The 14,735-nt window shown below is 50.0% G+C and overlaps 1 protein-coding gene across 1 annotated transcript in view; it reads right to left on the minus strand.

Annotated features, from left to right (window-relative positions):
• GTF3C1 (general transcription factor IIIC subunit 1) overlaps positions 1-14,735 on the minus strand; it is a 75,192-nt gene that overhangs the window by 50,499 nt on the left and 9,958 nt on the right. Inside the window, exons 4-6 of the mRNA XM_019431822.2 lie at positions 14,455-14,598; positions 11,556-11,652; positions 7,139-7,262 (exon numbers count right to left, since the gene is read on the minus strand). Of these exons, the coding sequence (XP_019287367.2) occupies positions 7,139-7,262; positions 11,556-11,652; positions 14,455-14,598 (365 nt within the window). The remainder of the gene's footprint in view (positions 1-7,138; positions 7,263-11,555; positions 11,653-14,454; positions 14,599-14,735) is intronic.

A 14,735-nucleotide genomic window follows, 5' to 3' on the forward strand; every position in this document is an offset into this window, starting at 1 on the left:
TACTGGCCCCTCGCCAACCTGTGGCCAGCTGGTCACCCGTGCGGCCAGTCTCGAGCTCACAAGTCCTTGCACTGGCCTCTGGGCTCTTGCAAGCCCAAAGAACCTGGCCAGGCCCTCCCCATATCTCTGGCACATCGACTGCCATCTGCCCCAGTCCGATTCTCCAGAATTCTCCCCCTGCCCCACTCCCCTTCCACTTGCCACCAGCCTCCCCCTCCCCTAGCACAGCCTGGACAGGCACGTTTTCCTGCTCAGGGAGGTTGACGGAACATTCCCTCACGGTCAGCAGGCTTCAGTACAAGTTCCCTCCTGGACAGCAGGAACGCGGCCTGGAATTATGCCACTAGGGTGTTTTACTCCTTCTACTCTTTGAGGTTCTTGCCTTTAATCGCTTTTGCCATAAAGTGACTGTTTCTTTCATTTACGAGAAATATTACTGAGAGTAATTACCCTTCATTTTTTAGCTAGCATCCTTGGATCAACTTTGTCACTTTTAACTTAAAGAGATCTTGCTATTTTTAACCGATTTAACTGGTTTTCCCCCAGCACCACTAATTTGCTAGGCTTTAAACTCGGCCCTGACAACCTTCTTCTATTCTTTTCATGTTTATGCTCACCTTTTATCCTTTCTGTGTTTCTGATCTTCGTTCTTTTTAATTCTACTCTCCTGGTTCCAAAACTCTTTTAAACCTTTATTTTATTGTGTGTTAATCCTTCTTGATATGGCTCATTTCTCTTTTTTCTTAGCTCGTATACCTGAATCCTACTAGAACTTTTTAAATGTCGCCTTGTGCCATTTGAATGATCTTAAGCTTGCTGTACCCTGTTACAAGTGTTTGCTGGTTTTACTTTAATTTTTAACAGCTTTATTGAGCTACAATTCCTATTCCACTCCATTCACCGTGCGAAGCGTGCAAGTCGATGGTGATGTCGTGTATTCCCAGGTACGTGCACCTGTCAACCTGTCACCAGGCCGTCTGAGAACGTCCTCACTGCCTCAGACCTTGTAGCCGCTGGCACCCCTGTGTGGCCACCCCGTAGCCCTAAGCACTTATTAATCTCCTTCCGGATTCCCTGTCCTGAACTTTCACCCAAATGGAATCACGCTGTAATGGCCTCTTGTGAATGGCTTCTCTCTCCATTGAATGGTCTTGCAGCCCTTGTTGAACATCAGCCGACCATCGATGTGTAGGTGTACCTCCGGACTGTCGGCTCTACTCCGTGGTCTCTTTGTGCCGGTACCGTGTTGGCTTGATTATTGTTGCTTTGTGTTGGATTCTTGTTTCCCAGGATTAACTTTCTGGGCACCTTGCAATTCCAGATGAACTCTGGATTGGCTCGCCAATGTTTGCACATAGGTCAGCTGGGGTTCTGCTCATTCGGGGAGTGCAGCCATCTGAACTAGGCTACCTCTCCGGATCCGTGAACAAGGGAGGTTTTCCCTCTGGCTTAGATCGGAAATTTCGGTCAACAATGTTTTGTCATTCTCAGAGTATATGTTTTTACGCTTGTTTTGCTTGAATGTATTCCCAAGTATTTTATTCTTTTTGATGCTAATGGGAGGACTGCTTTCTTGATTTCATTTTTGGGGTGCCTGTTATCAATGAATGGAAATACAACTGATTTTTGTATATTGATCTCGTGTCCCGCTGTCTTGTTGAACTTGTTCCTTATTTTTTAAGGGCCCTGGGTTAATAGCTATGGGAAGAGGCTACATCACGAACAGGGTGATACAGATGCTAGGGCCCCTCCCCCATCCTCTTCAATGCTGGACCTGCCTCGTCACCCAACCTGGAAAACCCGCTGACTCACCGCCTCCATCATTAGCCCTGGGGGGGGGGGGCGGGGGGGCACGACTTCTGTCAACTGCTTCCAGTTGCCATTATTTTATGAAGGATCACGCCATTAACTTCTCTTTCTCTTCCCTTTTGTTCTCAGCCCAACTGAATAAATACAGTCTGACTAGTCCACTCTTGAAGACTATAATCCAAATTTGCAAAACAGATCAGTTCAGGGTGACTGTTTTCATTACCCAGACTCCCCCCCACCCCACCCCGCCTTTCTGCAAAGCAGATCACTGCAGCTTACTGTAATGTATTTGAAATATGTGAAACCCAAACTATTTACAGCTTTTAGAAACAACTCGTATATATCCAAGCACACCTGTAAATTTACACGAAGTAATCCATCATCTTTACTTATTAAGTCTTGTCTGCTCCCTCATGCCTTAGAGGGAAGGTTTATATTAATTCTGCAAAGTGGGATGACGCACAAGGCAAAAAAGACTAGAACTGTGCCTTCATCCCTTGTCTCCTGCCCCAGGAAAGTAACTGAAGTGCTACCTAATTAAATTAAATTTGCTAAGCATTTGCTTAGCCCTACTCTGTTCCAAGCAGACCCTGCACGGGTCTCAAGGATAGAAGGGATGTGAGGAGTGTGGTGGCTGCTCTCAAGAAGCTCACTACTTAGTTTGGAAAAAAGTCACGCAAACAACCAAATCACAGTGTGACAGAGGAAGTCAGGAGAACCCAGTCGATAAGCCTGAGCAGCAGAAGGTGGGTGACAAGCCCACCGGGGAGAGATGAGCCCCCTGGACAGTCAGAATGGGCTCACCGTGGTTGTGGGTGACAATCTAAAATTTCCAATCGTCATTGTCTTAGGTGCCTGCCCACTTAACCCTGCAGAAGGAGCCAAAGCCATCATTACCATCAGTACCCAGTCTCGGAAGCTTCTAGTCCCAGCACCAGGCCTCGAGAAAACCCCGACCACAGACACACCTTCAAGGGTCAGGTCGATGACATACCAGAGTGAAGCTGGCTATGGGCTACATAGCAGGAAGCGGGGTGTCCTTGGGGAATGGGGCCTGACCCTTTACTATTAAAGAAATGCAGTTTCACGTTGCCTAATTTCATTTGTGCAGGCAAGTTGAAAGGCTGACTCCTTAGGTGCAATTTCTGATTTTTAAAAGACCGGTAACCTACCCAATGAAAACACATGCCGTGAGCCAAGCAAAATACATGGCTACATATGGCCGTTACCATTCTGTGGCCCCCGCTGTGTGTGCACGGTTTTCGGGCAGCCCCATGACACTCTGGAAAGTTGTATTATTATCTCCAGAAAACCCTGCTGAGGAAACTGAGGTACAGAGAGGTCAAAATTTGCTGAGAGTCACCCCAACAGGAAGTGACAAAATAAGAATTCTGACCCAGGGCTGTCTTACATCAAAGTTCACTCAGGTGTCTCAGTTGCAAGCGGCTGGCTTGAATTTCCAGGGACCTCAAGCCTGGGAGAAGCTTTGCTCCGTGGCTGCCCGCCCAGCAAGAAAGGTTATTTAAGGGCATTTCCTTCTTAGTTTCTCTACTTTAAAAATATAATCAATCCAGTCTGTTTATTTTTAATGTCTTCTTTGCAAGAAATCAGGAAATAAAGATGATTAAGGGCGCTTAGATGGCTGAGTCATTGAGTGTCTGAGCCTTGATTTTGGCTCAGATCATAATCCCAGGGTCATGGGATTCGGCCCTGAGTTGGGCTCCATGCTGAGTATAGAGCCTCCTCAAGATTCTCTTTCTCTCGGGGCGCCTAGGTGGCTCAGCTGGTTGAGCATCTGACTCTTGATTTCAGCTCAGGTCACGATCTCATGGTTTGTGAGTTCGAGCCCCACGTTGGGCTCAGTGCTGACGGCAATGAGCCTGCTCCAGATTCTCTCTCTCTGCCCCTCCCCTATTCGTGTTCTCTTTTTCTCATAATTAAAATAAATAAATTAAAAAAAAAAGATTCTCTCTCTCTTGGGGCGCCTGGGTGGCTTAGTCAGTTGAGCATCTGACTCTTGATTTAGGCTCAGGTCATGATCCCAGGGTCATGGGATTGAGCCCTGAGTCAGGCTCCATGCTGAGCCTGGAGCCTGCTTAAGATCCTTTCTCCCTCTACTCCTTTCCCCCTGACTCACATGCAGTCTCTCTCTCAAATTAAAAAGAGGGGGTGCACCTGAGTGGCTTAGTCGGTTAAGCGTCAGGCTCTTGATTTTGGCTCAGGTCATGATCTTGTGGTCTGTGAGATCGAGCCCCATGTTGGGCTCTGTGCTGACAGCATGGAGCCTGCATGGGATTCTCTCTCTTCCTCTCTGCCCCTCCCCCACGTGTGTATATATGTGTGTGGATGCTCCTTCTCTCAAAATAAATAAACATTAAAGAAAAAAAAAAGATTCTCTTCCTCTGCCCCTCCCCCGCTTACACTCTAAAATTAAAAAAAAAAAAAAAAAAAGAGATTAACAGACCCACGGGCAATGACTATTTTAAGCATTCAGGTGATCCCACTTCGAGTCAAATGCACTTAAGCCTGGGACTTTTGTCCCCGCCACAGGACCCAGCAGCACTTCCCGGTGTTCTTCCTCCTGAGAAGGCTGATGCCGCCCACCCGTTCCCGAGAAGAGGGATGCCAGGCATTCAACCAGTCACGTGTGCACTCGGCACTGAAGGGACTCAAAGGGGAGGTGCCCTCTAGGAGCTTCCCCTACGCCCCTGGGGGCTCCTTCCCTGGTTTATTCACCTGTTGGATGATAATATGGGTGTGTTCCCATCTCCTCTCCCCATCTGAGACTTTTCTCAGATACAGGGAGCCAGTTAGGGTGGGCAGTGACTGATAGGTTGCCCACAAAGTCAAGCTTACAGGCCCCAACCTTTTTTTCTCATGCACCTTTTGGTTTTCCTGGAATTAATAACTTCATTTTTTCCCAATGGCTTGGTTTTCTGCGTACCTGTCCCTAATTCACACGCAGACTCTCTGCCGACATACAACCTTCTCTAAACACATTCACACCCACCGGGCAACTGATCCTTTGCGTGGACTTCCGTCCCTCCTGGAGCCCCCTTCTCCTGCTCCCCTGCCGGGACGGGCTGCCCTCGTGCCGGTCATGGTGACTTCCCTTCACCACCTTCCCACGTTTCTCCTGGTCTCCTCACTCCCTGGACCCCATTTTCCCCGCCTCTTGTTTCAGTCTGCTGTTTGATGGTGGGCATCCTCCTGCAGCTTCCTGAAAGGGAACATGGGAGACGAGCGGTTTCAGATTCCTGATTTTCACAGCGGATCGATGCAAAAGCTGAATAAAGGACTCCAGACTGAAAGTCCATTCCCTTCAGAAGGAAAGCACTGCTCCAAGGCCGCCCAGCTTCGGTGACTCCCGGGAAGTCTGACGTCTCCTCTCTGGAGGCTCTTTGGCTCGGGGTTTCTCAAGTTCCAGGATGGTGGGTGTTGGTGTGGGTTTCTGTTATGTTCTTCACGCTAGGCACCTGATAGGTCTCTTGCTCTAGAACCTCCGTGCTGCAGATCTGGGAGAATCCCTTGTGTCATTTCTCATCACCTCCTCCCCTCTCCTCCCCTGCCCACATTCCGTCTCCCCCACTGTGAGCCCGTCGTGCGGGCTGTCGGACCTTCGAGGCTTAGCATCTTGTTTTCAACTGAGCTCTACTTCCCGCCTCTTTTGAGTTTCTGAGATCCTTCTCAACTTTATCTTACCACCTTCCCTCCCGCTAACTCTTTCACTGCGATAAGCGGATTTCTTCTATTTCCAACAGCTCTTTTTTATCTTCCGTCCGTCCCCCCTTTACAGCTTCTCGCTGTGTTTTCACAGATGCGACGCCTCCTCTCTGCAAGTCCTTCCAGGCTTTCCTCTGCTCCTCACTTTGTTCCTAGTTCCCCCATTTGTCTCTCTTACATTCCTGTTAGAGTTCTCAGATGTTCAGGGAAGTATTCAGTTGCTGCCTGGAGCCTGTGTTCTGGATGTCGTGCAGGGTGAGGAGGAGCAGGGGAGAGGCTGTCATGGCGTGGGGTTCCAGGAACGGTGAGCGGGCAGGGGCCCGCTGTGTTGCTGGGATACCCCTAAATTTCAGCATCTGGAGGACGTTTCTCGGACAGGTCGGTCTCTGCAGGAAAGCAGCCTCCAGCCTCCGGCCTAGGGGACGGTAAGTCTGGCCACCAATGTTCAGGAGCCACATGGGGGGACCGCAGGGAGAGGACCCTCACCTTTTTGTGTCCCATTGCCAGCACGGCACCCTGTCCCCGGCTGGGTCTGCGAGCCCAGAGACGCTCTCATGCATCTCATCCTGAGATAAGCCCAGACTTGTGTGGGAAAGGACTTCTACCCCGGCCATGCAAAGTAAGGGAGGGGACCTGGGGAAGCGGCGGCTTCTTGCACACGCTGCCAACCGACCCCCTCGTCTCTGGCACCATCCAAACTTGTGCTCAAGGGTACCTGGGATCTCCACATCTTTAGTTAATTTCGGGTGTGGAGGCATCAATCCTTGGCTCTTGCCACACACAGGCATTCAGGTTCCCCAGGCCGCTCAGTCTGTTACCACGCGTTCGTCTGCCTCGGGCACCAGAATACTGTGGACTCTGTGCTGTCATTCCTGCCCTAGCCTCTTTGCACCTGCTGGTTTATTCCTTTTCTATCCCTTGTTGTCACTAGGGAGGAGTTTGGGGAGAGTGCGGATACATGCGTATGCTCCATCTATCATCTTTCACTGAAAGCTCTGACCCTCGGCTCTTTCAATGACTTCGGTTGGTCAGGAGCAGCATGGTGCAAAACTCAAGGATAGAGAAAAATAAAGCACTAAGGAAGGTTTTTAAAGTTTTACGGTCTCTTGTCCTGAGTTTAACTCTCTGGGAAGGCTCGAATCCCCCATCTGTCACTTACGATTGCTCAACCTTTTGTAAGTTACTAGCACCTCTTAAGTTTTATTTTCTTACACCTAAAAGGTGACCCTACCACCTACCTCGCAAGGGCTACAGAATGAGATCATGCGACACGGCTGAGGGACTTGCAAATGCTGGAATGGACAGTGGCTTAGCCTGAGAAGGAAAACACGAACTTGGTTTTGGACGCCACGGAGCAGAGATGCTGGAGGGACACCGACACGGAGATGGGTGCGGGCCCTCAGGATTGCTTTCATCCGGCAAACATTTCCTGAGCACTTTTGCTACAGGAGATCCTAAGTCAGGCACCGAGGAATGAAGACTCGACCAAATACGTGAAGTCCTCCCACCGCAAGGCCAAACGTAGTGACACAGAAAGGCTGGAGCTTGGAGGGGAGAAGAGAAAGCCGTCTGCGCAGCCAAGGGAACAGAGGCCGAGACTCTTTACCTTTCTTTGTCTTACAAGGTCCACACTCAGGGTGAATCTCTTGTAAGGGGAGAGACACCACCTTCGCGAGGCCAGCATTCAGCATGTACTGGTACAGCCGCTTAAACGTCCTTTCGCACAGCCCCTGCCAACACACAATTTAAGAGCTGCTATCAGATACGAGCACGGCGTTTGCGACCGCTAAAGTCATGTGAACGAACACAGGCTCAAGACCTGAGTTAACCGATTATCTTGCGCGACGAAACACTGGAGGGGCTGATGAGGAAAGACTCCAAGCTATGCTGTCAAGGGAACAGAAGAAGGTGTAGATGATTCTATAAATGGATACACAGGGGTGGGAGTGAGGCAGATGGGAGCAGAGCCAGGAGGCTTTTCGCCGTATACTTTTTCAGTGGTTTGGTTTTCTAACCAAGGAAGTGTATCATTAACACACACACACACACACACACACCTCTCACAGGCAATGGAACAAACAGAAAAAAAGATTCAGGAGAAAAAAAATTGTAGTCTATCAGTGAAGTTTCCACAACGTGAGGATGATCACGTGCGCCCCACCGCTCACAGCTCTGCAAGGCAACGTGCCCATAATGACCCTACGTGACCCCAGCTGCAGGGGTGGCTGATGTGCAGCCTCCAGTGCAGGCCATGCTTTCCCATCTGCACGTTTTTGAAAATAACTGATTTACTTGCCAACATTGGAAAGTGAGAGATTTCATACATATGCACGTTTGTGTGTATATATATTTATCATATAAACGTATATAAACATATATATGCGTGTGTGTATGTATATATACATACATACATATATACATATATATGTATGTATATATACGAAGCAGGTTCTAGCTTCTCCTAGAAAAAAAATCCAGCAACAAATCCTTGGACTGCGGTTCCTCAGAGCAGCAGTCAGAGGGAGCCGCGACAGGCAGGCCCATGCACGGTGGCCCCATCAGCCTCTGGTACATTGGGGTTGAAGGTCACCAGTTATGTGCCGTCTTCTCCTACAGTAGTTACCAGGAGGATTACATATTTCTTGAATCCATACCGAGAGCAAAAACATTTTTTACACCCGGCCTGTTTCATTTGTTCATAAATCCATCCTGGCTGCGACGAGCATTGACTTGGCCACCCCTGGAGTCATGAGGCCAGTTCCGGCTGCTGTAGGCCGTGGGCTGAATGACAGGAGGCACTTACCACTAAGAGCCCTTAGTGGAGTCTTACGGGTTTCCTCTTACTCTCTGGGGGAGAGAGAGGGAGCAAAATGTCTGCGGGCTGCCGCCACCACATATGTGATCAACTCTCAGAGCAGCCAGTGCCCCAGCCCTCGGGCAGGAGGACATACGGCTATCAAGGAATTACAGATGACTCACATATGGCTCATCCGAAGCCACCGGCTTGTAAATGGGATCTCTTGTTAATCTAGCTGTGCCCTCGGCATCATGGAAAGACCCTACGGAAGCTCATCCATCAAACCCCAGCCCCTAACATAGGGTCCTACGTCCTGGACGATCCCAAGCGCGGGAGAGGATGATGGGAGTCCTGCCCTCCGGGGGGTCTGCCATCAGGGTCTCGCACAATCTGCCCAGCAACAAGGGAAAGAGGCCGTGTGAGCCTCCCCCACTCCCCCCAAAGGACAGCATGCATATTCATGGCATCAACCTCACGTGTTGGCTAATTATTCACCAAATCCTGCTCCGCTTCCTCTGACCCTGTTTCCGGCTGCCGATGAGACATCACTAAGTCAAAGTCCCAGAAGACCGTCACACTCAATAAATCCTAACATCAAATTTGTCATGCTCCTCGTCCTCGTGCAAACGTGTTCCTCCTTCTGAACTCCCTACTTTATTCAGACACCCATTCCACAAATACTTACTGAGCGCCTACCATGGGCCAGGCAACGTCCGCCTGGTGGGGCTTCAGCAGTGAACAAACAGGCACGGTCGCTGGTCCCCAGTCCCTGCTCTCGGGAGCCTGCCCTCCAGCCCCATCGGCTTCAGTGAGGAGCCATTACTCAAGCCGGACAGCAAGACTCCTTCCCTTTCACTCACCTCCACGTCCTGGCCTCAGGCGCTCACTCCGCCCTGCTAGCTCCTCTCCAAAACATCTCCCTTCTAGCGGTCATCACCCCCGGCCAGAGTCAACAGCATCCACCTTGCCACCCACGCCTCCAATCTCTCTTCCTCTGCCAGGTTCATTTCCTATAAACACTCTTCCCTCCTCGTAACTTCTCCGTCTCTGAATTGCCACTGGCGGTTTACGAGGCTGAAGGCCACAGACCAGCCCCCCAGCCCGGTGCTCTAGACCTTTCTTAGCGCTCCAGCCACATTGCCGTTCCTCCTGCCTGAGCACACTGCCGCCTGGCGACGGCTCGGTTACTGCGCCTCTGACAACCTGCTGGAGCCACCCTCCCGTGCCCGAGATGCCATTTCTTGTCTGTCTACTTTGGGAACACTTCTTCACAGCCCAGCTCAGCTGCAACTTGCTCTATAAAGCCTCTCCCAGCTCCCTGAAGCGCGTCCTTGCGAGGTGCCTTCGAGCCTGAGCATGTGTTCGCACGTCTGCCTCTCCAGTGAGACTGCTCCACGACAGTGGGAGACCTGTCATCCTCACTAATTTTTGTCATCGAAGTACAGGACACAGTTCTGACTCAAAGCAGACATTCACTAAAGTATCTGCTGGAGAAATAAGAGAACAGCATCCTGTGACAGTCCATTCGTATCACTTAGACAGTCCGCAGTGCTGACCTGGGACCCGACTAGCCCGGTCTCCGCACGCCCGAGTGACCCAGTAGGGCGGAGGGTTTCAATCACCGATGTCTGCTGGACAAGAAATATGAGGAACAATGTGGGCAGAGATTTGTTTATTAAATAGGGATTTTCTTCATTTCTACTAGGATCTCTCAAGAGAAAGATGTATTTTTCTTTCATTTTCCACTCTTCATGGAGACTCAGATACCGAAAAATATTTCTTACCACAAACAGCAGTGCACATGTCATGACAAATGACAAGGGCCTGGTGTCTGAGAGGTGGCAGGAAGGAAGGGGCCGGTGGGGGGCGGGCGGAGGGGCGGCTGGCCAGCGCACAGCTGGCTCTAGCTGACTGCCATCAGGAGAGACTGCAGGCCCAGGCTTGACGGAGCCTCTGATATGTCAAAGGAAGCAGGGAACTTAGATTTGTCCGTGAAATCTCAGTTTAAAAAAAAAAAAAAAAATGCCAGGTCAAATGTACTTTTAACAACATATAGGCCAAATCTGACCCCCAGGCCTCAGTTCCTAAGCTCTGCCTCAAAGAGACTTGGGCATGGGGGCCTGTGTGGCTCAGTCGGTTAAGCATCTGACTCCTGATTTCTGCTCAGGTCATGATCTCAGTCGGGAGTAGGAGATCGAGCTCTGTGTCGGGCAAGGAACCTGCTTAAGATTCTCTCTCCCTCTGCCCTTCCTTGCTCGTGTGCTCTCTCTAGCTCTAAATAAATAAATGAACAAATGAGGGGCTCGGGCGTAGAGGAGATCTAGCATAGAGAAGAGGCCCATTTCCCTCTATGACGGAATCAGAGATGAGGGCTCCACTCACCAATGCAGGAGGTAAGGAGCAAGGATTATTGTTTTTTGGTTTTTTTAATGTTTATTTATTTTGAGGGACAGGGAAGGGCAGAGAGAGAGGGAGAGAGAATCCCAAGCAGGCTCCAAGCTCAGCATGAAGCCCAACAAGGGGCTCGATCCCACGAACCATGAGATCATGACCCGAGCTAAAATCCAGAGTCGGATGCTTAACCTACTGAGCCACCCAGGCGCCCCAACCCTGATGTTGATAATCAGATTCCAAATCACGGTCCTTTGTGGGCTAATCACTATGACCCAAACAGGCTGCCTTTAAACTTCAGGTTTAAGTTCCGCTGTCTAACTGGCAGGGCAATTTGTTTCTCTCCCCTGTCTAATGCTGGCTCCGCCGAACACTGTTCTAATCAGCCTGGAGGCCACATGCCCCCTCTGTGCTTTCCTCCTCCCCCCAACTCTACTGCGGGGCCCAGAGACTAGGCCGGTGGGTAAGCACTTCTCTCCCCGTGCCGTCACACTATCATTTCAGTATTAAACCGGTGTGATGGAATTAGAAGCGTGCTCACAGAAGCACCCCTAAGTACCCAGGTCCACCATTCCACACGAACTTATACCGCAGGGCCTCGAGCAAACCCTGGGGAAAACGGGAGCCAGCCTAGGGCAGGAAGGCCTTCGATGAAGGCCTGGGCACTTTTTCCTTCTGTGGAACAAAGGAAGATCCCACTCGCTTCCAGGTTAAGGACGGTTAAGTCTGTGAACAGGGCTGATTACAAGCCACCATCAAGGTACACTAAACAAAGATGTCCAGGCTGTGGCACAGTTCAGTCCGGCCCAGAGCACAGGCGGCCCCGGGCACTTACCAGCTCTTCTCGCAGCCTGCCCAGGGTCTCCATCTGGTTACTCCGTGTGCTCAGCACACCCGAGAGCTTCTCCATGAGGATGTCATATTTGCTCCTCCTGTGAGAAACACAAAACAGCTTGTCTGGTCAAACCTATTGCTAAAGAGTGCCTCGCAAGCCTTCAGTGACCACATCCCAAATTACAGAACCTTCATCTTCGGTCTCGGCCACCATCCAGCCCACAACGCGCACTTGGTGGGGCAGAGACCGGCTCTGAGTGGCTCGGTCACATGGCCAAGGGCACCTAGGTAGTGGCCGTGTACAAACTAGACCTTTGGGCCGCAGCCGTAAGGATTCTTCAAAATGCCTTATGTTTTTATAATAGCATCAAGTTTAGGAAGGACCTTAGGTATTTCTATATAAATCGCTTGGTGAAGGAGGGGATTATTTCATAAAGAAGTGAAACAGGTTTTCTAAACTTCAGACTCAAGACATGAACCTAGGTCCTTGCCCACATCCAGCGCTCTGTTCGCTGTATCATGATGCCTTTGATTCTGAAGGCTGGCCTCTACTCTGACTTCACTGCCCTGATCAAGCCCACCCCCCACCTCATTTTTATTGTGTAGAATCATAAATGACTGCTTCCAAGCTAATGGCCACCAAGGAAGCTATGAAAGAGAGCGGAGGGCTCTCGACTATGTGTGCCTGGGGAGGCTGGGGGGCAGGGCGTAGCTGGGAAGGTGACCTTGACTTTAACTGGTCACAAGCTCAGGGTCACGGAGGGCTTATGTATGGGATACGGAGTCTGCACCCACTTCTCCACTTCGACTGCCTCTCAACACATGAAAGGATAAAGGAAGGCACAGATATTTACTGCATGTGAATTAACACCAAGCACTGAGTCTTGGCCATTTTCTAGGAGAAGAAACCGTGGTTCAGAGAGGTCAAGTGCCTTTGCCCAAGTAAGGGGCAAAGATTTAAAAACAGATCTTGACTTAGTCCACTGTTAATCTCTTCCACCCACAGCTGCCGCCTACACCAGGTAGGAGTCTAGTGATACTGTATTTAACTAGTGGAAAGTAAGACTAAATAAATAAAATGCAAACTGTAGAAGCATGATTCTCTCTCCAGTAGGATTCCTAAAATATAGGTTTGACGACAAATTTGGAATTTTGACAGGAATGCAGTGATATCATTACTCCTGGAAATCCTTAGTCAACAGTCTGCCTACATGTGTATCAAGCACTTTCTTTGGGCCCAGGCCTGTGCTAGGCAGCGGACACTGTCGACTTTAAAACTTATACTTAATCCTGAGTGTTCACTCACCTCCCATTTGGACAGCATGCCTGGCCACTGGTAATGGGCAAGGTCTCTGTCGTTCGGCTAGGGGAGAGTCAGAGTCATTCCCTGTGGTCCAGGGAAAGGAAGGGCCTGCCTACTGCCTCTCAAGGATTCCGTGACATTGCCCGACTCCACTGTGGAGCACAGGTGGCCAGGCGCTCGGGGGCTCCCGCTTACTCACCCAAGGGCCACCTTTTCCAAGGCCTACTCCAGCTCGATCCTTCCCTAGCCTGGTCTCTGGACGTCTCACCAAGGAGGCCATGAGGTGCCGGAGGGCAGGCTGAGGCCTGTCTCAAGCGTGGTGGAACACTGCTTTCCCCCATTCCTATGCCAGGCAGTCACCCCAACAGGGAGCAGGAAGGAGTCAGAGACTCACTCCCAGAAACCCTCATCCTCAGAAGGGAATGTACACATCTCACCACCTTGCTATACTGGCTGGACCAGGACCCGAGGCTAAATAGCAACGTCATGCACGGTGATCACTCAGCACAACCTCCACATCTCACCGTCTAGGCTGATTATGAGAGTTGCGTGTTGGAAAAACATGCCAATTTTAAATCGGATACAATTCAATCTCAATTCTGTCACCAAAACAAATCTGATTTGACTGATTTGTTTTTATTTTTATACTCCCCCCCCAAATTTCACCAAAATGTTAACAGTCCCTATTGCCGGGCAATAGGGTTACAGGAATTTTTTTTCCTTTTTTTCAATATAATGTCCAAATTTTCTAAATCAGCATGACTTATTTTCACAATCAAAAATAGATAGTAAATCTCTTTTAAAAAGCTATAGTCTAGGGCACCTGGGTAGCTCAGTAGGTTAAGCGTCTGGCTCTTGACTTTGGTTCATGATCTGATGGTTCATGAGTTCAGGCCCCACGTTGGGCTCCTCACTGAGTGTGGAGTCTAAGATTCTCTCTCTCTCTCTCTCTCTCTCTCCCCACCCCCCGTCCCTCTCTCCCATTTGTGCTCATGTTCTCTCTCTCAAAATAAATAAATAGTTAAAAAAAAAAAAAGAAAAAAAACCTATAGTCATGGACACCTGGGGTGGCTCAGTTGGTTGAGCATCCAACCCTTGATTTTGCCTCAGATCATGGTCCCAGGGTTGTGGGATCGAACCCTATATTGGGCTCCATGCTTAGAGTGGAGCTTGCTTAAGGCTGTCTCCCTTGGGGCACCTGGGTGGCTCAATCGGTCAAGCGTCCTGACTTTGGTTCAGGTCATGATCTGATGGTTCATAGTTCAAGCCCTGCTTCGGGCTCTGTGCTGACAGCTCAGAACCTGGAACCCGCTTCGGATTCCGTGGCTCCCTCTCCCTCTGCCCCTCCCCCACTTGTGCTCTGTCTATGTCTCTCAAAAAAAATAAATGTTTAAAAAAAAACTTAAAAGATTCTCTCCCTCCCTCTGCCCCTCCCCTGCTTGCGCATGTATGTGTGTGCTCGTCGTCTCTAAAATAAAAGCAAAACATAAATCAATAAAAGTAAAAAGCTACAGTCGTGCTGTGATTTAGCCTCCATGGTTTGTAAAGGCCTAACGCGCAGGGCAGAACGGAGTGCTCTGGCGTGCACACGCTATACCTGTCCACGTGAAACCGATTCAGGAGGAGGAGGATCGAGTGCTGCTGGGCTCCGGTGGGTAATCGGATCACATGTGACTGCATCGTAATGAGCCCGTTTTTGTTCAGAATTTTCCGGTGATAGTGGAGCTTCCCGGCATCAACCCTGGAGGAGAGGAGGAGCGTGGCTCTGTCATTTTTGCTTTGCTGGCTGCTTTCTCCCAACAGCGCAGAGGGCCTCTCACCTGAACATCAGTGCTAGACACACACTGTAGCACTGGCTAGTCCTACCCAGCCACTCTA

This window comes from Panthera pardus, unplaced genomic scaffold (genome assembly GCF_024362965.1).
Source record: "Panthera pardus isolate Hobbes unplaced genomic scaffold, ASM2436296v1 HiC_scaffold_5, whole genome shotgun sequence".
Lineage (NCBI taxonomy): Eukaryota > Metazoa > Chordata > Mammalia > Carnivora > Felidae > Panthera > Panthera pardus.